A 24,424-nucleotide genomic window follows, 5' to 3' on the forward strand; every position below is an offset into this window, starting at 1 on the left:
TTATGATGTTCTTGGGCTGCACGGTGTTCAAGTGGTTAGCGCACAGGACTCAACCTGAATTCGATTCCATCCTCTGCCATCTCTGTGTGGAGTTTGCATGTTCTCCCCGTGCATGCGTGGGTGTTCTCCGGGTACTCCGGTTTCCTCCCGCATTCCAAAAACAAGTGTTTATATGATTTGGGGGTTTTGGGACCCCACCCAAAAGGGGAGGAATTATATTGTAGAATTAATCTGTCAGGGCTGCATGGTGGTCGAGTGGTTAGTGCGCAGACCACCATCTCTGTGTGGAGTTTGCATGTTCTCCCCGTGCATGATAACTAGTAAACATGAAGTGGTTAGCGCACAGGCCTCACAGCGTGGAAACCCAAGTTCGATTCCACCCTCTGCCATCTCTGTGTGGAGTTTGCATGTTCTCCCCGTGCATGCGTGGGTTTTCTCCGGGTACTCCGGTTTCCTCCCACATTCCAAAAACATGCTAGGTTAATTGGCCACTCCAAATTGTCCATAGGTATGAATGTGAGTGTGAATGGTTGTTTGTCTAGATGTGCCCTGTGATTGGCTGGCCACCAGTCCAGGGTGTAAACGGGCCCTTTGGCTGACAAGCAGTCTGGAAAGTGGAAGTAGGACTCATGAATCCAGTTCCCTTTAATAACTCCTCTCCTTTTATTTAAAGCACAAACAAAGAGGACAAAAGTCAGTTTCATTCGGTATGTTTGCTCTCAGTTAACCTCCCCAAAAAAGTTTTTTCACTGGAATGTGGCTTCAAACTTGATGACACGTGTATGTCGACTTAGCTGGAAAGACGGGAGGAGAACTGCAGAAACATGAGCAATACGGGTTAAAGGTCAAGGAAAAGACTACATTCTTTTTCATTCAAGTGACCTTCTGGAAAATGACTGAACATTTTAGGAACGTCTTTATTGAAGTGCAGTCAGTTCATTATTACATGCAGTGCAAGTGTAGTCCGGTAGAGGGCAGCAAACAGCACTTTATCCAGACTGGGATTAAATTAAGAGTCAAATATATGGTTGAGATCCATTAAACCACAAAAAATAACTATAAAAACAAAGTACTACATTTGATAAATAAACAAAACAAAACATTTTAAGACTTTATGTAGGAAAAAATAATAACTGCATGAGTTTATTGCATCCAATGAAATAGAATGATAGAATGATAACAAAACAATTCATGTTTACTAGTTATCAAAAATACAATTGAGTTTCCTTCAAGACAACCATGTCATCCCTGATAAATAATTTATACTTTTTGAAATTATTATTATCATGTAGAGTCAAACATGCATCTCTGATTATTGCTTGAACGGCCAGCATGTTATGTGTTTGCACCAAGAGTATACAAATAGTATCATATAAGAATATGCACATTGTGTCACTTGCATAGTTACCCAAAAGCAGTATTGCTCAATGCATACATGTGGTGAAAGAGGATGTATTTTCCTTCTTATTTGTAATATTGCACAGATGTCACTTGCAGAGAGTTGTAGTGTCCACGTTCAAAAAACGGACGTTCATCTTGGCCTCAATCTCGAAGCCGTTCAAAAGCTGCAAAAAAACAAAAGTTTAGAGACACCTTCTCATCCAAATGCATGAGCAAACACTTATTGTCAAACTGTGACCGCAATTGTTATAACAAAAATAATCACTTTAATGCAAATTTGTTGACTATTTACAATTTTCACCCTTCAATGCATAACCTCCTACAACAAGATGCCTTTTCACTTCCTGGTTGCTGCAGAGCATGTATTCCTATGGAAGGGATATATGCCAAGCTACTATAAAATGCACTTCTGCCACCTTGTGGCCAGAACATGATCTCTTCTATTGTGGAGTTGCATCATCATTATTTCTTTGTGCCTTTGTGCATAAAAAAAATAAATCCAATAAAAAATGAACAAATACATCCTGGGAGTGAGCGGTTATGAAAAAAAACAAACAAAAAACGTATAAACTATGATTATAAAAAAATACTAAAAATATTTGTGGTACTTGGTGCAAAAGTGAGACAATCTGAGAATCCATGTTGGTGAAATCCAACGACCCACCTTGAGGAAGTGCTCAAACGTGATGCCCTCATAGAACTCGTCAGGTTCCTGCGAGGCCACAAGGGACAGTTAACACCAGCTAAACATGTAGCACCTTCAATTAGTAAACGTACCATGTGACCCATCGATATACCGGCCACCTCCAACATGGCGGCATCGGCAATGCTTTTGGCCGTTTCCTTGCCGATGGCCCCGCTGCGTGATAGAAGCTCCTCCACCACCTAGTCCAGCAAAAATTTAAAAAATGACATCATCAACCTATCAACCTATCACGTTAGTGCTTGGGTCAGCAAGTATCAAAGTAGTCATACTTTTTATTTAGCTTTTCTTGTGACATTTAATCCAACAACAACATACCAGGCAAGAATTCCATCAACTAGTCTTCCATTCTGTGTGGAAGTGGTACATTTTTGGCTTCTTACTTTTGGCTTTTTCCTTCACATTACATTACATTAAAAACTGCCTGGAAAGTTTGATTATGCAACATATTATTGATAATTCTATAATTTCCTGTTTTACAAAAAAAAACTGTTTCAAAATGTCAACCCTCACATGTCTGTATTCCTCCAGCGTTATTGTCCCATCGTTATCCGTGTCGTGCATGTTGAATAAAACTGCAGACAAAACACAGCAGACATTAAAATATAGCTGCAAGGCGAAAAATACAAATAGAGCGTCGTGATTGGTTGACAGGTTGCGAGGCGCACATCTCAGTTTCTCCCTCCTGACGCTGTCCCGCTCCTCATCCGTCATGCTGAGCGAAGGTGGCTTGAAATGGGACATGATGACCACAAACTCCTCCAGGCGGATCTCCTCCACCGAGCCCTCCCCGGGTGGCACGAAGTTCCTGCAGGTAGAGGAGGACATCATAAATCCTATGACGCCAGTCACTCTAACACAGGGGTCTCAAACACGCAGCCCGCGGGCCAAATGTGGCTCGCAGGAAACTAGTTTGAGGCCCCCTGCCTTGACATGAAAGTTTAATGTTAGTGCGGCCCGCCAAGTTTGATATGGATGCTGTATGGTATCATGTACCCAGAAAAAATTATTACGTTTGATTAATGTTCATGTTAAAGGTTAAATAACTGTTAAGTTATCCTCCCTATCTGTGTGGAAGTGGTAAGTTTTTGGCTATTTAGGTTTAAAGGAAATAACTTGAAGGCTACCGTTTAGGTCGCTAGCTCTCTAGTTTGCGAGTTAGCATGTGTCTCAAGACCCTGCAGTTGCGCAATATGTTGTAAATAAAAAGAGTATAAATGTGACTATAGTCGTGTTTTGTCATGTCTACAGGGCTCTAATAATGCTTTGTTAAATTTAATCTGAAAAAAAATAATTTGTCTACCCACCAACTATATGTAGTTTCTTAAGTTTTTATTATTATTTACTTATTAGTGATTGATTGATTTTATTTATTCTTGATTTATTTATTTTTCATCTTATTTTGTGTAGAAAAATAAAAATTAAGATATTTGAGAACAGTGGAATGTTTTATCAGAGCTTTTATTGTAGAAAATCGGAACTAAAGCATTTTTCTGTTTTTAATAAATGCGTTTTTTTTTTTTTTTTGGAAAACCTCACCCAGACCTTAGCTCCAGTGGCCCCCAAGTAAATTGAGTTAGAGAAATGCTCTAACAGATAGCTTCATCCTTTATCATGCTCGGCACCTCCTGTCGAAGAAGGCCTCGATAATCTGTGTACGGATGGGATTCCACGCTAGATCCGGGATGGCATTAAAGTGCTCCCTCCTGGGGAAGGAAAAACAACAATGAGAGCACGTTTATTTCCCATTAGACCTTCCTACTGCTGCTGCTGGATCGTCACAAAGCCACGCCGACACCTGAAGCCCGTCAGGCAGGTTTCTCTTGCCAATGTGCAGGATTTGCATAAAATAATAACAGGAAATCCAATCAAATCAAGGAAGGGGGGCTGAATAAAAACCCAATAGTACCTCAGGGTGTCTTCGTTGTGGCTCAACTGCTTGAATCTTTTGTGCAGAACTCCAATCTGCTCACAGGAGACTGCAAAGAACATGTGAAATATATTCATATAAAACACAGGTGGAATTATCCGGGCTAGCGTGGCTAATGTTTTATTTACTGCAACACCACCAGGTAAGTTACACCGCCTTTAACTTGCAATATGAATTATTCATCACTAGAACATCGTTAGCTCCAATACCATAGCTCGGCCTCTACAATAAACAGGTAAGGTCCTGAATTAACATAGCTTCCTTAAACGTAGCAGCAAAAATACACAGCCCTTCATCATAGTTCTGCTTTACATCATTAAGTACACTTAAATTAATCACGTTTTAGTGTTCTAAGTACACTCACAGCCCGTCTTCTCCGCCAGTTGTCTGTATTCTGGAGGACCAGAAGAAGACTGCCAAGCACCCATGTTTTAAAAAAAAAAAAAAAAAGAAAAAAAAGTCCTTCCCGGGACGGTCCACTAGGCCACTGGTCCACCACTGGTCCACTGGACCAGGACAGGAAGATGGTGGGATACTACGTCAACTATGGAGCAAAGGAGCAGGAAAAGAAGCCACGCTCAGACGTTGGGAATCATCTGAACACTTGACACACACCACAACAGCCCTCACATCCCCGCAGGGAGAAAAAAACACATTAAAACACTTCCGCAACCAAGGACGGTGACGTCACGGAGCAAGGCTGCACCTTCCATCGTTACAGTATATCGATTTTAATTTTAAAACGCTTAAATCATGTGTCATTTTTTTTAGTTCCGTGTCCTTGCTCATTTTAAGTACGTGAAATTAATATTGACTCTACTTTCTCATTTGTTGCATGTTTTACTCGTTACATTAAAAAAATCAAATTCAGTTTCATTTATTATTTTATTTCTCTCAATTTTTATGTGTGTATATTTTTTAGATCATCAAACCTTCAGGCAAGCAAAAATGAATCCGACAAGTCCGGACATGATCCCAGGAGCTAATTAGTTCCAGGTGTGTGGAATGGAAGCAGAAATCTGATTGGCTGATATAGCGGAAGTAAAGTAAACAAAAATGCTTTGTGCGTACATAATAACCTTGACATGCAAACCAATCCATAGAAACAACGAAGGGGGAAAGAAGTAAAGTAAAAGGTGAAGTATGTAAAAACGTATTTTACTTGTATATGTGTTTTCGTGCTTATTATTAAAGAAATAAATGAAATAAACAAGCAATACTGTAACACTTTAGGGAGCTATCTTTGCCCTGTCCAAAATGGCTGCCCATTTCTACAGTGATAGTTATAGTGTGTTTTTAGCAAACCTGCTACAGTTTCTCTTCTTGGCCCTGTGGCGAAATACCTTGTGTTGAACAGGGTGTGGACTTGAATGTGTGAACATTGTGCAACATGTTCCAACAATGCTTTACAAAGACAACACAAAAAGAGTAGGAGATCAAGTTGTAGTTTCAGCCACGTGGTGGCGGTATTTCACAAAAAAAACACACTGATGAGAGTTATGAAGGTTGAGATGTTGTATGGTTGAAGTGTGTCCATAAAAGTGTAGTTTGTGTTGTGTGTAAGAAATAAATGACCCAGTACATGTTTTTCTGTCATTAGCTTTTGGTATACATATGTAAGCAACATGGGTTAGCACGCAGATCCGAGTTCAATTCCACCCTCGGCCATTTCTGTGTGGAGTTTGCATGTTCTCCCCGTGCATGCGTGGGTTTTCTTCGGGTACTCCGGTTTCCTCCCACATTCCAAAAACATGCTAGGTTAATTAGCGACTCCAAATTGTCCATAGGTATGAATGTGAGTGTGAATGGTTGTTTGTCTATATGTGCCCTTCCTGAGCAAGCACAACACTAGTGATGGCATGAAAGATTTTTCACAACCGAACATCTCACACTCGTCTTCTTAATCATTGATGAATGTTTGATGGAAGTGCAGTCTTACAAGCAGAAATATACGTGCCTGTGAAGAACAATGACGACTACACATGTTCCTTTGCAGGTAAACGTGGCTAGCAAAAGAGCACCAAGCTCCTTTTTAAAGCTGCCAGTCTGTTGACAGTCAAATCTAGCCTTTGTCCTTTCTCAACACTCTCACCTATGTTAACCAGGGAATCACTAACATGTCAGGTGGTCTTTTTGTGGCAGGGCTGAAATGCAGTGGAAATTTTCTTTTATTTTAATAACATTAATTGTCGTTCAGCTTAGCACTCTTCATAACATTCTGGAATTTATGCGAATTGAGATCATCAATATCTATCTGTGTCGTTCACAAAAATAAAGTAACAGAATGTGATGGTAATTGTTGTTGCTATGGTGAACGAGGATACTGCTAGTCAGAGTTGTGCTGTACATGTAGCATCCAAGCTATACAAGGGAGATCATTGTTTTGTAGTCTGACATTGATGAGGATTGGGATTGTGGTTAGCATGTACTGCTTGACTTTTCTATTTTGGTTTGTGTCAGTGTCTTGAAAGTAAAATAAATTAAACTTCATATGAAACAAGTACCCTTCCCCAACAAACATTTCCTTACAGAAGCTTTAATACTTTTCTTATTATAATCAAACCAGATAATTTTTCTGTTTGTCACATATAATAAACGCACGGTGCATCTCTTAATCAAATGATAAAATGCAGATTGGCTCACAGATGTTTGGCAAAGCAGCCGCCGGTCGCCACCGCCGCCACCACCCTCAGCCAACAGCTGTCCCTTCCCAATCAGAAACTGTGAGGAGATCATTAAGGTTCCACAACCGATGTCCTGACTCCGTTTGTAGGTTCATATGGTATAATTAAACCATTGTTTTCGTTTACCTTTTATAGTGTGCACTCTTATTTTTGGTTTTCAGTGCCTTAGAGAAAGACATGCCGCTGTAGTCAGACTTAAGGGTCAGTGCTCTTTATTAGCAGTCCACTCACACAATGTCTTAAAATGAAGCTGATGAATATTTAACTTGATGGAGGCTTCGTGTTGCATAGCTTAACCCTTTTGTAGCAGCGGTCCCCAATCTTTTTTTGACCCACGGATCGGCTTGTGTTCCCACATATCTCCGGTTAGGGGGCTCTAATGTGTCTTGTTTATTATGTATTGCATAAAACCAAAACAGAAACATCAAATTAAAAGCACAGTGAATGTGATAATTGGGTTTCGGAATTGTTTTTTTAAGACTTCACACTAAAATGACACTCTTAATTGAGCTACTTAGTAGTTTAAAAAAAATCAGTTGGGTGACAGTAACTTGACAAGGATGTTTTCCCCCCTGTTTCCCCTTTGTGTATTTCAATAGTGCTGACACTGCAAAAAAAGAATGCACTGCTTAATAAGCTTCTGCCCTATCACCTGTACTGTGAACCTGTTGGCATATTGGCCTGTTGACTGCAAAGGAGTGCTCTTCAATGCCAGTTTTTAAAATGACTGAGTCGAATCTAAAGCCCTCTGAGAGACAACTGAGAAAATACCACCGCAGCCGAGATTGATGCATTTGCTCTCACACCATCAATCCGCCCACACAAGGGAAAAAAAACAAAATAGTTTTCCTCTTTGTGTCCTTCAATTGCTTTTTTTGTGCAATATTGTCTTTCTGGGTTTGTGCGCTGGGACCATACGTGATCACACTGCACTCAGACGGCTTGAAATTGATTTGAATAAATACGGCAGGATAAAATGATGTGCGTTTACATAATAAACAGAGGGGGAAGAGGTAGTGTAGATGTGTGGTCAAGGAGAGAGGGCAGCTGGCGCCTGCTTTGCATGCACGGGGGGGTCTTCAATGTGGGGCGAAGGAAGTTGACAGGGCGCCGCAGTGCCGCCTGCATGCCTCCTCCGGCTCTGAGACAACAGCTGCTCGCAAAAGAGGATGAGAAGACTTAGTCCTGAGGGCGCTGCGATGTCTTGCCCCCCCCTCCCCACCCTTTTTTTTCCTTCTTCTTCTTCTTCACCTGACTGCTGCCTGTCGCTTCACTGAGCAACAGCTAGCTAGACACATGTCCAACATCCTTGTGGATGCATGTACAATCACCCACCACCACGTGTGCTTGTGGCCTACCAAAAAAACCCCACTGTCTTTTCTCAACAGGGTTCCACAAAGACTCAAAGGTGAAGCTCTTATCCACCGGTGCTGTCATTCCACAAGTGTAACCTGCAGGTACTTGGAGTAGCCCAAAGTATGGTAAGACATCCTGTCATATATGTAATATATATATTTTGTATCAAATTCTGTGGTGATTGCTTAAACAACCTAAATGTAGGAGTGAGTCTTATGTCAATTATGCAGTCAAATTAGCATCTATATGTGGTCTTTTGAATGAAAGAGGATCATGAGGATAAGCGGTAGAAAATGAATGAATGAATGCACCCCTTATAATAACAGTACTTCTTGTCTATTGAGGCTATTGTCTCATTAATGTAACATTACTGACACCTCGTGACCAGTGTAGAGAACTACAGGTCACATCTTGGGATGACTTTCACTCATTTAGCAAATGTTATGCTTAATTTGGGCAACAAATACATACAATGTGATTAAACAACGGAACAGAAAAGAACAACGGCAATAATTTATTAATTAATTTGAGTGAAAAACCATGATGGAATGAAGCCTCTAAACCACATGGCCCCCTTCCTCGCTAGATCTAAGCCACAGTGACAACTTTCGGCCCAACTTAAAGAGGAGTTATGGTTACGGTATAAAAGTAGACAGTGATGTCTCAAAGGCTGCTGCACATAAAATGTCTCGTTTCGTATTTTTGGTCCATCCGTCTCTTGTGCTAGTTGAACTAAAAGTGTATATCTAATAAAGTAACCAATGACGTCGGAGAAGTCTTGCCTCTCAGCAACACCTCAAGAGTGTTTCAGCTGTCATCAAGAATTGCATGGCTGTCTGGGCTCAAAGAAAACACACATAAATCAAATGTAGCTTCGAGATGGTGGTGGTGGTGGGGGGGTGTTGTTCATAAGGAAGAAGAATCACCGCTGATTTAATGCTAATAAATAAAACGCTTCTTCTTCTGCAGCCTTTCTCAACGTTGACAGAAAGTTGAGCCTTTGTACAATTATTTATTATAAGTGGTGCTCCATGTTCTGTCACTCCAACTTGTGTGACAGTGACGCCTTTTTAAATAGCATTGTGGCTCATGTTTGATGTGACAGCTCTAGTTTTTTTGGTGTCTGCATCTTTGCTCCACATAACTTTCTTTTCACTCGTTAAAACTTTATTAGTGAGCTAATTAAGCCAAGTGTGTGTGAGTTAGGAATTTATGAAGGGTCATCCTGTGTTTACAAACCTGAGTGGAAGCATTCACGGGGTGAGTGATGACGTTAATAGCGCTCATCATTTTAGAGGTGACCCACTTCTCCAAAATCAACACGATACTGGATTTACTGGACTGTCATTAAGTCGGTACGTTGTTTTTGTTGTGTCACAATAGCCAAGGAGAAGTCGTGTCTGGACAGGACAAACATAATCAATATGAGTAGACGCAGACAAAGCAAACCAACAAGACAACATTTAGGTTGCAGAAAGCTGTACCACGAACGCATCACGGCCAGATTTTAATTGAGATGAGTTAAATCCATCAGACAGACGGCGTAATTCCCTGCACTGCTTCCCAAGCCAGATGTGCACTGTGTGTTTCCTCAAGTGTGACCTCTGGGTCCGCCCTATGGCGCTGTCCTGGTTCATCGTGCCTGAGGAGAACTCCAAAGACGGGCCCAAAGCACCGTAGCTCGCTTCTTAAAATGCAAATGTTTGCCAGTTCACATTTGTGGTTGTCTTCTTGGAGACTTAAACAGCGTCATAGCGGTTTGTACTATCTGCAGTCCTTCCTCGTTCATCGTGGTTAAAAATGACACCCCTACAGTCCTATTATTTACGCAACAGGATCACTGAAGGGACATAAGATGTCTGCCTCCATGAGCATAACATGTTACCGAGTTAACTACCGCCTCCAATTAATTTATTCTAAACTTTTCAAGTGTAGTCGGGAAGAACGACAGAAGCCAAAAATGTACCACTTCCACACGTAATGGGAGGACTACTTGTTTTCACTCTATACATCACATCTGTGGTTGTCTTATTGGAGACTTAAACGGTGTCATAGCGGTTTGTACTATCTGCAGTCCTCCCTCGTTCATCGTGGTTAAAAATGACACCCCTGCAGTCTTATTATTTACACAACATTACGCAACAGGATCACTGCAGGGACATCAGATGTCCGCCTCCACAAGCATAGCATGTTACCGAGCTAACTACCGCCTCCAATTAATTTATTCTAAACTTTCAAGTGGAGTCGGGAAGAACGACAGAAGCCAAAAATGTACCACTTCCACACGTAATGGGAGGAAATTTTGTTTTTACTCTATCCATCAGTTGGTACTAAAGAGCCTCATTTTTGTGTGGTGACTTCCTGTGAATGTGCACCATTTCGCACTGTTTCTTTTGTGTTTACTTTTGTGTTTACTAGTATTGATGGTCGGAACGAAGGCTCTGCGTCATGTAGTTTTTTTTCCCCCAGATGGGAAAACTGGGTTGGTTGGATGGATTTGTTTTGTTTTGTTGTTTTGAGATCCCTAGTAATTGCGAGTCAGTTCCTCATACAAAAACATGCGGGGGGAGGGGGAGTATTGTCCAGCAGCGAGTCGGTGTCTACAGTTTGCCCCCTTAAGATGGATTGCCCTTATTGGCTGCGATGTCTCTGCCGTATACAATCTGCTGAAGGGCATGTGGGCCGTGCTAAGTGAATGGCTCACAGCAGTGGGTGTGAATGTTCAATCACACAGTTACTTTGCAACACAATTATCTAAATATCAACTCCGAATATATCCGCTTTAGGCTGATTTTCATGGTGACAAAATGAAATCCAAAGGTCATTCAGTATGGCGTGGATTCAGGCTGTTAATATTCTGAGTATTGAGGCGCTACCATCGACCCTGCGACCCCAACCTTATATAAGTCATGTGTCGAAAATGATGTGGTTGTGAAGGATTTTTTTTCCATTCAGAGGAGCAAAAACGCTGCCATCTTGTATGTAAATATTCCACTCAGTGCGTGATGCACATATACTTTGAGCAGGAACAGCTGTTTAAACCCTGAGAGCGAGTCAAGCAGTCGACGTGGGGCGTCACAGAGGTGATTCGCTCACCCGCTGTAGAATATGAGATGATTGGCTGGAGGACAGTCAACTGTGATTAGGAATTGCTAACATTCCCTGTGGGTCACATTAATTCAGGAACTCTCGACTGGCCTCATTTGATATTCATCCTTATTATTGTTATTTGCTGCAGAAAATGTGATGTTTCCTTGCATTTATACAGAATAATACCCATAGAATTGCATACCACTGTATGCTATACCCATACTTTATTCAAAATTCAATCCCATTGTGTATTCTCAAAGAGCACGATGGCTTCCTTTTGACCTCAGAAAGTAAACAGCGCAGGCACGTAAGCCCGTGTAGCAATGCATCACCGCGAGACCGCAAGGTCAACAACAGACATTTATCTGTATTTCGCAAGAGTGTGACCAGGAAAAAAGAAAATGTTCCCTATTGACATTTTGTTCATCAAGATTATTTGATAAGCATTAACATTCTAAACAAAACGAAAGAACACTTGTATAGGCTCTTATCTTGCCATTATATACTGTACTCTATTGAGGCAAAATAATTAGTGTAGGAGTTGGCTGCAACCAGTAGGGGTGCTGTTGATTCATTTTCAACAACTCAGCTATGCAAAGTTGACCTCTTTACATATGGAATCGATGGGTACACTAGATTTAGCATTAAGCTAATCTGCAGTCTTGAAATTGTTATTTACCATTACTATATAATGACCGTTTAGAGTAGGCACCATGTGACCTGGACCTGGAGTGTTGGGTCACCTTACACAGAGAGGCAAGGTGAGCGACACGCCAAGGTTAACATAGTCCCCAGGGTTTGCTACTACATCAGGAGGTTGCCTACAGCCACAGTTGTTAATGTGTTTTGACTTGGTGGTTAAATGAACGGAGGCATTCTGTTGTGTTTTTTTGTTTGTTTTGTTTTTCATATAGACATTCATGGTAGCAGTCTGCCACGGCGGATGAGTGGTTAGCGCGCAGGCCACACAGCTAGGACACCCAAGTTCAATTCCACCCTCTGCCATTTCTGCATAGCGTTTGCATGTTCTCCTCGTGCATGTGTGGGTTTTCTCCGGTTTCCTCCCACATTCCAAAAACATGCTAGGTAAATTGGCGACTCCAAATTGTCCATAGGTATGAATGTGAGTGTGAATGGTTGTTTGGCTGGCTGGCGACCAGTCCAGGGTGTACCCCGCCTCCCGCCCAAGAACAGCTGGGATAGGCTCCAGCACCCCTGCGACCCGTCTGTGGATAAGCGGTAGAAAATGAATGAATGAATGAATGAATGGTAGCGCACTTGTAGTATTTTATATGAAGCCATAATGTTGAAGCTGGTCCACACTGGATGTCGCTAAATTGGATGCATGTGGTCATCCTGAAAAAATCAGGGAATTGCCTCCTGTCGCTCTCTTTTTCCTTTCTCGTGGTCAGTGCATGTTTCTTTTCTGCCCCCCCCCCCCCCCCATCAATACTTAAAGAGCAGGGTTGACGTATATGTGCAAGTTGCCGCTCAGGAGCAGTCATATTACGTTATCACTGTCTCTCTGCTGTCTTTGTAGCGTCCAGTGAGAACATGTCAGATTGAGATATGAGCCGGCGTCATGCTGCGCAGCGGTGGCTCTTGCTGTCATGTTTATCTGCCATGTAGCACTCAAGGTCAACCAATTGCTGATGGCTAATTCATGAGTATGAGGCTCGGGCCTTGCACCCAGTATTACACTGGCCGTGGACCAGGATTGATGAGGATTTAGTGGCCAGGATGGGGGAATGTTTTGCTGTTGACTTTCTGGTGATGGAAAGATGTCAAATTTAAAGGTTAAACTTTGTAAACCATTTAATCACACGTCCACTTTTACCTGACAAGCGTGCTTTAGCCGTCTCCTCGCTGTCATTGCTTTGTGACGTTTCTTGTTTCCCCCCCTCCCAACGCTCTCTAATACAGCTTCTAATTGTTTATCAGGGTCATTATCACATGCAGTCACAGTTGGTGATGCCAGCGGTAGATCCATAATGGCGTATCGCTGGAGTCATCCATCACGGGCAGGCGAGCGGAAGGCTGATGACTAAACTCAAACAGTACATGCAGATATGTGCTTAAGCTCTGCTAAACGACTTTCGGGACGAGAATTGGAGGAGGAGATAGAGCGAAATAAAAACACAGGCCTCTTGTTATGCGGCAATTAGATTTGGCTTGTGTTCCGGTCTGGAGGATTTTTGCCTTATTTGATCTCAATCTTCCATTAGTTAATATAATCTTTGTCTAGTAAATATATATGTGGTGTAAAAACATGTTTGACCCCTTCCTGATTTTCATTTTTAATGCATATTTCTCACACTTAAATGTTTTAGGCCATCATACAAGTTTAAATATTAGTCAGACAGCAAAGCTGACCACATTTTTTTTCCTTTTAATAAAACTATTTATTATTAAGGCAGAAAAAATCTGAAACTACATGGCCCTTTTGTTTGAAAAGTGATTGCCCCCCCCATTGAAACATAAGAGATGAATTGAGATCTATCAGTCTGGAAAAGTTTATCAACAAACCACAAATAGAGAAAACATGAAACAGTAGTGAACCTTCCCAGGAGTAGCCAGCCAACCAAAATTACCCAGAGAGTGCAGCGATGACTCATCCAAAAGGTCACAAAAGACCCCACAACAACATTTTAAAGAACTGCAGGCCACAGTCGCTTCAGTTAAAGTCAGTGTTCACGACTCTACCAAGACGAAAAGCCATTGCTGGACATGAAGGCTTGTGTCAATCTTGATGATCCCCAAGACATTTAGGAAAATACTCTGATGAGACAAACTGTGAACTTTTTGGAAGGTGTTTGCCCCATTGCATTTGGTGTAGAAGTAACCCCAGCAATTGCAGTAAAATATGGTGGCGGGAGTGTGATGGTCTGGTGCACTTTGTTGAAAAATACTTGAATATTAGACCTTTTTAATCAAGTAAACATTGTGTACTGTGAATGCATTATCATTGCAAAGAGACAGCTGAATGTCTGCTGAAGAAACAAATGTCGAGCTTTATTATTCTTATCATGTCAGGGTATTTGTTATTACAGGATATGTATGCACACGACATTGACGATAATGTTGTGTTTTTACTTTTCTATCATTACATTCAGCTGTGAATCTACAGGGTGGGATGCGCCTGGTTATGTGTCTTATCTAAAGTCGGCAGCTTGAACGTCTCTGATCCTTTTGATGTTCCATCACCTTGAAGGCACGTCGACAAAAAGATGATCATCGTTCTGCTGTGTTTGCTGCTCACTCAAACGCTCACCTCCGCTTCCCCCAAATGATGACACTGCTTTTTTTTGGAGATCTTGCACATCCGACCGTGTGTGTAGGTCCCTTTGTGGCATATTCGATGTGCGTAAGTCATGAATAATTTGTCATTTTCAAGTCAAGGTGAAGACAGTCTGTCAGAAAAAGCAGCAGGGGAATGACTGCAGGAGGGGGACGTAGAAAACTTTTTTTTTTTGTCAACTAAATTGCCGATGTTTTGTTGACCGAGATGATTGAGTTACACAGGATATCATCTATGCTCGGAGAGCATAAGCTCAGCAAGACGAGTGCCACTTGAGTGGAATAATTGCACACCTGCAGAGACCGTGTGACGTCCGCTTCCTTTGGCGGAAACACAAGTAGACGCAGGTGGGAGAACCCAAAAGGAGGGAACTGACTGACTGCTTAGGCCTTCATGAGCTATTGGTGATTTGATGTGATAGGTATTTACCATGGGATTTCACAGGCTTTGCTACACATCCTTAAAATGAAGTTACAGTGGATAAAGTACACAATAAATTTAAAAAAAATTGCACATTAAACAAACACAAAAACATTTGAGAGGATTACACGAGCAGTCACGTCTGGAAAGTAATCTGGCTGGCTGACGTGCACAGAGGAGATTAATATGGCGCTTGCATTGACACAATAGGGGACGCACGTGAAGTGCTTTAATAGGCCTGATCTATCTCAATCAAGACGGTGGTTGCCTGCGCATCAATCTTGCCGCCTCAACAGCGCACAGCAACATCTTAATTGGCAGGCGACGCAAATCACGGGCTGGTTGCATAACTAAAACGCCGTTTTTATGTGAGGCTGTGTCTGCCCACGTCAACTGATGTGGGATTTAGTTGATTGTCGGCTCAACACACACACACACACACACACACACACACACACACAGGTGCGGGATGCAAATTAATGTTTTAAAATAATGCAATCCTATAATGCAACTTAGGAGAAAATTAGAAACAGATGTAATGCTTGATCCCAGAAGAGTTTCTGCATTGTTATTCATTGAATGGCATGCTTGGATTAAGAGAGTTGCACGCACACACACACACACTCACACGGCACAATATTGTCACCTAAACCAATGAGGGTTTGTTTCTGCAGATGGACACTGGGTAGCAAAGATAAAAAATGATATTTATTGTGCTAAGGACATGATAATTTTGCCCTTGTCTGATGTTTTGTTTGTCTTTTGTCTTTTCAGTAGGATTACGTAATCACTGAAACAACCTTTTAAGATGTTCAATTTTGCGATACTTGACAATACCATAATCATGTTTGTGTTGCATGCCTTGAATATCCTGTAGTACAGAATAAGGAAGACAATCCACGATGACTTGACGTATATATTCACCCTCAGGATTTATTCTTCCTCTCAAAAATAACACTTAAGATATCATAACATGATTACATCAACAATTACCAATTTTCTTCCAGACACATTTCACATTTTTCAGTTAGCCTGCTTCATGCTATTAACTGTACATTAAAGCGGGCTAGCATTAGCCATTTCGCTTGTGTTCAAATGCTCTACAACACATTTTGTAATAAACATTTGGCAGTCAGCTGTTTACTCTAGCAACTTTCTAAACTCGTTAAAATATAAATTATCTCTACTTTGTACTAAACTGTGGTACAGAATAAGGAAGACAATCCACAATGACTTGACGTATATTCACCCTCAGGATTTATTCTTCCTCTGTCGTTTTGTCACCTACTCTATACCACCGTCGCTGCTAGCACCCCCTAGTGGACCTTGCGGTATTACACCCAAACGCCAACAATGGAGATTTGGTTATTTTAGAAACAAACGTATACAAAAAAAATAGTAGGGTGTCTTTTTTTCTTTTACAACTGAATTTGATATGTATGACATGAACTATTACTACTCTTAAATGCTATAACCATATTTATGCATTTTAAACATTTTTTTTACCTTATCTTTTATGTACCTTACATTTGCATCATATTTCATATGCTTTATTGGGAGTGAGGTCTTGCTCTCGGTGAAGGAGTTCAAATATGTGCATTAATGCGGTCGCTGTACTGCACCATTGTGGTGACGACAGAGCTGATCCGGAAGGCAAAGCTCTTTACTATGATACTATATCCTCTCTTATGGTAATGAGCTTTGGGTAATGATCGAAAGGGCAGGATCGTGGAGGCCGCCTGGACGCCTCCCTGGTGAGGTGTTCCGGGCATGCCGGGAGGAGGCCCTGAGCTGGCATGGGAATGCCTTGGTGTCCTCCTTGCGGGCAGGGACGGAGAAGTCTGGGCTGACCAATTGATATTTAGCCCTAATATCTTGAGGGCTCCTCTTTGTGTAGCTCGTTAAGGACGTGCTGATGATCCAAGGTGACAACACCGAAGTAGGATGCACCCAAATGACCTGGGCCAGATTCCAACACATCCTGGTTTCATGCCCAGTGGTCCACGGAGGATCTGCTGCCGTTCTGCGAGTAACGGCATTGTTACTGCCCAGCAGCTCTACTGGGCTGCTTTGATACTTAATGCATCTTTAATGATACCCAATCTGGGCCTTTTTAAAGATGCAGAATAAAAGCTAGAAAGGAATTCTGGGATTCACAAACCTCTGCCACCACCAAACAATCCAATGACTTCTTCCTGGGCCGCTATCTGGATTTTTGTCATTGAGATTCATGCACTAGTCAGGGAAAATGTAGAGTTGAGATGAGCGTGCAGCTCTGACACCACCAGATAATCTTCACTGACCATGAGCCCTGGCGCAGCATGTTTCACCCCCCCCCCCCCCCCCCCCCACCCTCTCCTCTTGGCCCAAACACCCCCCGGAGGGTCCTGATGGCTGATGTGCTATCAGGAGCAGTGGCTTGTTCCAGAGATAACATGGCCACAGGAGAGTGGAGGCAATAAGCTGACGAGAGCCTTGAAAGGAAGTGAATAAATATTGGGCATCATCAAAAAGCTCTGCTTTCCGCCAAGTTGTATGGTTTCGCTCCACATTTTGTTTCCATTGTAAAGGTCCACGGAATATCGAAACCTTTTTGTCCAACATTTTAATTACATTTCATTGTGGTGCCGGTCACATTAATATAGATTTGTTGTACCTGGAAGTTGTTGCATAGGTGTTACAATGACGGCTTTTGTAGAGGTATTTTTCCCGAAAAATTTGTAAGGCGCTGGCTTTACAACCGAGGCAGTATTTTAAATGCACTAATTAACTTCTGTATTCAATTAACCAGAGTCTCCTATTGTCACAGGGTGCATAGTCTACAAAAGGAAATGACCACCAGGGTCTCAGGTTGGAAGTTGCAGTGTTGCCAACTAGACCCAGGCACAAAATCTGGTGATATTCCAAACCCTCTTTGAAACATTCATTCATTCATTTTCTACCGCTTTTTCCTCACGAGGGTCGCGGGGGTGCAGTGTGGACCAGCTTCAACATTATGGCTTCCTTTAAAATACTACAAGTGCGCTACCATTCATTCATTTTCTACCGCTTATCTACACAAAGGTCGCGGGGGTGCTGGAGCCTATCCCAGCTGTCTTCGGGCGAGAGGCGGTACACCCTGGACTGGTCGCCAGCCAATCACAGGTCACAAATATACACAAACAACCATTCACACTCACATTCATACCTATGGACAATTTGGAGTCGCCAATTAACCTAGCATGTTTTTGGAATGTGGGAGGAAACCGGAGTACCCGGAGAAAACCCACGCATGCACGGGGAGAACATGCAAACTCCACACAGAGATTTGAACCCTGGTCTCCTAGCTGTGAGGTGGGCTGAAATTGATTAGTAATTTTCTACTGTGTCAAATTATTATAGCATCTTCACTTCAAATCTAAAAATAGCGTGTCCGTGAATGAAGTTCCTCAAAGCAGTCTTCCCAAACTGCAGCTCCAAATCAAACAACCGGAGGCTGCTGTAGCTGGTGCCCACACGGCCAAGAATCCCGTCCTCCTTTTGGATGTGATAATTGAAACTGCGCAGGTGTGAAGCTCAGTGCACAGGGACTTCATTAGTAAGGAGAGAGCTTTCACCTGACCCATTTTTCGGAATACCCAGAGGGCTTCCAAGCACTTTATGACATCCCAACTCCTCTTTAGACACCAGGAAGAAGCAGTGATTAATTTATTGCTTTGGCACATAAATCCACAGAGGGGCTGGACTCTGGACCTTGAACCCCTGAAAGGTCCAGATTGGTAATAGGTCCAATGGAATTGGAGAGCTAATGAATGACTAATTGCTGCAGGAAGGTGCCAAGGAAAGAGACATGTTTCCTCCTTTTAACTGTCAACTGTGACCAAAAAGACAAACATTGACAATGACGCGACTTCCTTCAGAACGATCCTGCAGTGATGTTGGCTGCTTAATGAGCCTGGAGTCAACCCTCGGCACACAGACGTAACGGGTCATGAAAAGCTTATTTCACTCTGCGTCAACCAGGGAGGGCTGGTTCTGATTCATGCCAAATCTGCAGAGCCCCCCCCCCCACCAATTTACATTTCAAAAGGCGGCAATCCTTTTAATTTCCATGAAATTGGGTGTATCAGCTGGGTGCCTTGGTTATATGGAACACAGGACGGAGCACCGTAGCGGCGGCTGAGGACACAACACACGGGAGACAAACCCGGCTTGTGATCGGATTCATAACAAAACACCACCATGGCTAACATGACAAGTTTTATGTTTAATTCACCAAGGATTTAGTTAATTCATCATATCCAATTAAGGATTACCTCCATGGGGAGTCCCCTAATAGTTTTAATTAAAATGATAGTGCTTAAAAACATCAAGCCACTGTATTGCTTTTTTTTTTTTTTTAACCTCTGCTGCACTGGGATCATAGACGGCATTATGTAACTTTGCGATTTTGCTCACTTGGATCATCCTCAGATGTTTCCTGGGCAAGACAGGATTTTCTTGACCTAATTCTCCCAATACACAATTCAATGCATTCAAAATGTAGGTCACCATGGCAATCCTGTGTGGTTCAGGACTTGCTGAATGTCGACCGATATAAGATGTAGTGCAGCCAACATTGTATAGGACAAACAATGGAGTATAATGTTTATGATTCCAACTGTAAATGGTAAAAGAGCTGGAATGTCTATAACATTAATTAATGATATCGTAGAGACCCAAATATAAGACGACTCTGAATATAAAACTCCTCCTATTTGGCACCTATGTGTGCATTTGTTTGCATGTTTAAACCTCTAGACCTCTGAATAAAATACAACCTGTCATTTTCAGACTGTCGAGGGGGGGTAAAAATATCGTCCTATATTTGAATTGACCCAACATGGTTGCGTAGTACCATAATCACTTGTTTGGTTCCACCGAACTACTTATGTGAAGTAGGATTCCTTATTTATAAGTTCTAGCCATAGATAATGTGTGTTTGGCATTATTAGAGTCCTCTAGACATGAAATAACACCCCTATAGACACCTTTTATACTCGTATTACTTGGTAAAGTAGACATAATTAGAGTAAATAAGCCATTTTGGTTATAAAGGCTCGTGTGTTGCTATAAATGTGTTCCCAAGGGGAGCTGAGTAGAGGGCGGACAGGAAGTGACATCTGGGATTCAGACATTAGTTGTATTGTGTATTTTGCAAACATGGCTAAGTGTTCCCCAATAGCCAGGAGACTTTAATGATGACGTTTTTGAGTTCTGCTGCTTTAGCACTATTTTAAAGCATGACTCTTGCTAGCCAATAACCGGGCTGCACTCTATTTGTTTACAAAGTAGATATGTGGGGGCAATTATACTTGGTGTATACTGTGTGGGAACTACGCTTGTACTGTCGAATATTTCATGCAAAAAATCAGATTACACCAATAGTAACTATTTTATTCATTTATAAAAGCAAAATATTTGGTTCATGCCAACTATCAGCAAAGAAAAATGAAGGGGAACATGAATGTGTGTCGGCTGAAGGGTCAGAAGTGGCTGAAGCAGTGACTGAAAGAACGATAAAGCCAACAAAATGATAACGTGCCCTTGTGCAGAAGGCCCGACCGTTTGAATCCCAAGCAATGTTTCATTTGCCAATTAAATCTCTTTCCGCCAAAGACAATGGTGAGCGGGGATGACAAAGAAAACAGCTTCAGAAAGCACAATAAAAGGGACTAAAAGAACACAATTATACAGTGGGGGCTTGAAAAGTGATGGTTAATTTGAAAGGTCATTTATGGTAAACCTTTCATCCCCCCCCCCAATATTGTAATTTAACAGTACAAAATCACAGCTTCATTTGATCTTTCTAACATACAACAAATAACCACTTTTACAGGTTTTCCTTAATGGCGACTGTGTTTTTGCAGCAGATGGGTAAAAGTGCAGAGTCAGTGTCCTTCAAAGTGTGTTTTTTTTTTTTTTTGTTTGTTTTTTACTCTCTTTGTTTGATGAGATGTGCATCACGAGGATGTGATTACGGACCGTGATAAGCCCAGATAAATAGTGAAGAAATGTCCTCGCATCGGCAAAGATGCGATGCGGTGCCTGAGGCGGTGGGATGTTTTATGAGAAGTGACCATTCACAGATGATTGTTTGAAAGGGATATCATTTCAAGGAGAACATTGAAAAGCTATTTCGTCTTGCATATTCTCCAATTTCCTGAAACCCGTAGTTTGCAAAGTCATCTTTTCATCAGCAGTAAAATGTAACTTTTCATAGCCATTAGTATGTGTACTTCAGTGTACTTTGTTGTCATGGTTCTTAGAATCACAAAATGCTTTTTTTTGCAAGGCAAGACTGTTCTATATTCTCTTGGAGCTCTACAGGGTCAGGCAAAATGATCTGACACATTTGTAGGTTAAATAAAAGTCAAATAAAGCAAAGAAAAAAAGTAAAAAGTTTCAAAAAGTAGTACATATGTCATTCTGTTTTGTTATGTTTTAAAAATTAAATCGGTGCGAGGTTGGCTGGTTGATTTGTTTCAATGCAGATCCAGTAGCTCTGAAGTTGGTAACTCATAATAAGATGGTGTTTCGATCTGGTACAGGATTGAAGTCCAAACGGAACGGCTTGTTGTGTTGGAGTTTGTTTGTTTTGATAAACGTTTCCACAATGAAAGAGCGATGCTCACCAGTCCAATTCATAGCAGCAACTCATTCATTCATTCATTTTCTACCCCTTTTTCCTCACGAGGGTCGTGGGGGCTGCTGGAACCTATCCCAGCTGTCTTCGGGCGAGAGGCGGGGTACACCTTGGACTGGTGGCCAGCCAATCACAGGGCACATATAGACAAACAACCATTCACACTCACATTCATACCTATGGACAATTTGGAGTCGTCAATTAACCTAGCATGTTTTTGGAATGTGGGAGGAAACCGGAGTACCCGGAGAAAACCCACGCATGCACGGGGAGAACATGCAAACTCCACACAGGGATGCCCGAGGGTGGAATTGAACCCTGGTCTCCTGGCTGTGAGGTCTGCGCGCTAACCAGCAGCAGCAACTGAAATATGAAAAACAATGGCATTATAAAGAAACAAAGCAAAATGGCATTAAATGAAAAAATGGCATTATATCTACTTTTTGAAAATACAAACACTTTTTTGTTTTACTTTATTTGCCTTTTATTTAACCTACAAATGTGTCATATCATTTTGCCTGACCCTGTATATATTTTCCCACTTTTCTATATATTTCGAGCAACCCTTTCAAGGTTCCATTGGTTCCATTGGTCTATGGTTCCCATTGTCCTGTATGAGAATCAAAAACTTTTCAGCAGTGCTCTCTTGGTTTGCATAATCTTATCGATATCACCATAAAAATGCGATATCAGTTGATATTGGTATCAAATTTTTCCCCATCAATGCTGTCTACAACACATACGTGTTCATTTTGTCATGTTACGCATAAAAGGTACCATCATACTGTACCTTGTAGTCTTCATTGATGGCCGACAGTCCCAATGCAATACAACATTGGCCTTTTGCTTTATGCCGTGTTGGACGGATGGGGCCTTAAGTCCAATGCTTGCTGTACTGTCCAATGTCCATAAACATGCGTTCATGTACATTGGGTCCTTACACAATTGACTCAAAACACGCCCCACCATAGTTAGGAATCACTATTCTAAAGGAAGGTTGTTTGAACATTCTGTTGTGAGGATTTAAATCCTGAGCTGTCAACACCATTCATAAATCACAGTGTCTGTTATGACTCTTGTTTACCGTCGTGCCCCCCCCCATTTCACCCTCACCCCCCAAGGACATCTCAAACGTCTACAGTACACTGTGCTCCGTTGGTGATTGGCTGTCTGCTGACGCCACCAGTGGAGCAGTCTGAGGTTAAAGGCGAGTGCAGGGGAAATGATGGCGCTGACCCTGCTCAAACTGCCCATCTGTTTAGGAAAACAAACCTTGCTGATTCATCGTTTTTTAAATCAGGAGCAAGGGAACTTTCAGCAGTGTCCAAAGATTTCCTAAAAGTTTGGAACGTGCTATACGTCATTTTATCAGCCGACGTGAACATCAGAATGTACTTTGCGGTAATCAATAACTGGTCAGCGGAATTGCATCGATTTGGCTTTTCAAAGCGCTGCCGTGACAAAGATCCTCTATGTTTTATATTATTATTCCGTATGTGAAGCAAGGGTGGACCAGAATTAAATGTCAAGCATTCCATTAAAACACAAAAGTATATTTTTTTTAGAAGCGAATATCGTCTTTTCCGCTCGTAAATGATACAACTCTCTTAGTTTATTTATGAAGACCTCGAAGAACAGCAGCTGCAGATTGTCATTCATTCATTTTCTACCGCTTTTCCTCACGAGGGTCGCGGGGGTGCTGAAGCCTATCCCAGCTGTCTTCGGGCGAGAGGCGGGGTACACCCTGTACTGGTCGCCAGCCAATCACAGGGCATATATAGACAAACAACCATTCACACTTACATTCATACCTATGGACAATTTGGAGTGGCCAATTAACCTAGCATGTTTTTGGAATGTGGGAGGAAACCGGAGTACCCGGAGAAAACCCACACATGCACGGGGAGAACATGCAAACTCCACACAGAGATGGCCGAGGGTGGAATTCAACCCTGGTCTCCTAGCTGTGAGGTCTGCGCGCTAAGCACTCAACCGCCATGCCGCCCGCTGCAGATTGTCATTTTTTTGTAATTGTACGACTGTAAACATATGTGAGACTGACCGATCGCAGGACGCCGCGACCTTGCGGGATTGGTCCCCTCGCCAATCTCGACTCGGGATGAGATAGGGAGCCGGTACAACCATCTTGAGTAGACAATGACTGATTGTCCAGGGAATGCTGCCTAACATAATGCATTACCGCAACATAATTCACTTTAATGCAGGACAAGATCCCCTCGGACTTACAGTTGGACCCGAAGGTCGTTGTTTTGGAAGCAAGGCAAGCCATTCCGGGCATTCTTGTCAATATGTTATGAATAAAGCAAAATAGACGAAGGGAAAAACAATTATCCTTGACCTTGGTTACCTGCAGAATGTAGTCTAAAAAAGTAGGGCTTTTTCAATTTAATGACCACCCCTTTAATAGAACCCTGACCTCAAAAGACAATTCAAGTGCCTCTCCTGGATAGTAATATTTTATCAGCAAAAATCCAATCACCCCTTGCAGGAAAAGCTGGGAGCCAACTGCCATGCATACCTTTTTTTCCTGCAGAGAATTCTATCACTGAATGTAGAGAGAGTATGATAGCGGTGAAGCGGATGCTTCTGTACCTTAACGAGTCAGGCGTCAGTCCCGGGGCCCAAATGACAGCACCCTTATCCTTGCCACCCATCAAGCAGCTGTCAGTCTGCTGTGCCTCATGTTCTGATTGATGCTACAGCCCCTCCGGGCGTGTAGTGGATGGGCGTCATGTCGGTATATTTGTGGTTAATGAGCTGCTGGAAGGTTTCCGCGATTGAATGTGTAGGTAAAGTTACAATCACACTTTGAGCAGGCAACAGTCCAACGAGGCTTGCAAACAAATTTGGGATTATT

The 24,424-nt window shown here is 42.1% G+C and overlaps 2 protein-coding genes across 5 annotated transcripts in view; one reads left to right on the top strand and one right to left on the bottom strand.

The window, feature by feature from the left end:
• Positions 1–1,130: 1,130 nt before the first annotated feature.
• On the bottom strand, positions 1,131–4,703 carry tescb (tescalcin b). The gene is made up of 8 exons (XM_058064576.2): positions 4,399–4,703; positions 4,014–4,083; positions 3,730–3,810; positions 2,773–2,912; positions 2,618–2,679; positions 2,179–2,286; positions 2,066–2,113; positions 1,131–1,565 (listed from the first exon to the last, which is right to left on the bottom strand). The coding sequence occupies exons 1-8, from the start codon at positions 4,460–4,462 to the stop codon at positions 1,488–1,490; spliced, it is 651 nt and encodes a 216-aa protein (XP_057920559.2). The 5' UTR covers positions 4,463–4,703; the 3' UTR covers positions 1,131–1,487.
• cabp7b (calcium binding protein 7b) overlaps positions 3,980–24,424 on the top strand; it is a 44,307-nt gene continuing 23,862 nt past the window's right edge. The window contains exons 1-3 of one of the 4 annotated variants that reach the window (XM_078794137.1): positions 3,980–4,176; positions 4,418–5,175; positions 8,107–8,199. The gene's annotated coding sequence lies outside the window, so the exon portion shown is untranslated. Of the gene's footprint in view, positions 4,177–4,239; positions 5,176–8,106; positions 8,200–24,424 lie in introns of those variants that run through there. The other 3 variants (XM_058064578.2, XM_078794138.1, XM_078794139.1) reach the window with 3 other exon arrangements.

This window comes from Doryrhamphus excisus, linkage group LG10, assembly GCF_037039965.1.
Source record: "Doryrhamphus excisus strain RoL-2023G ecotype Guam linkage group LG10, RoL_Dexc_Guam_v1.1, whole genome shotgun sequence".
Taxonomy (NCBI): Eukaryota; Metazoa; Chordata; class Actinopteri; order Syngnathiformes; family Syngnathidae; genus Doryrhamphus; species Doryrhamphus excisus.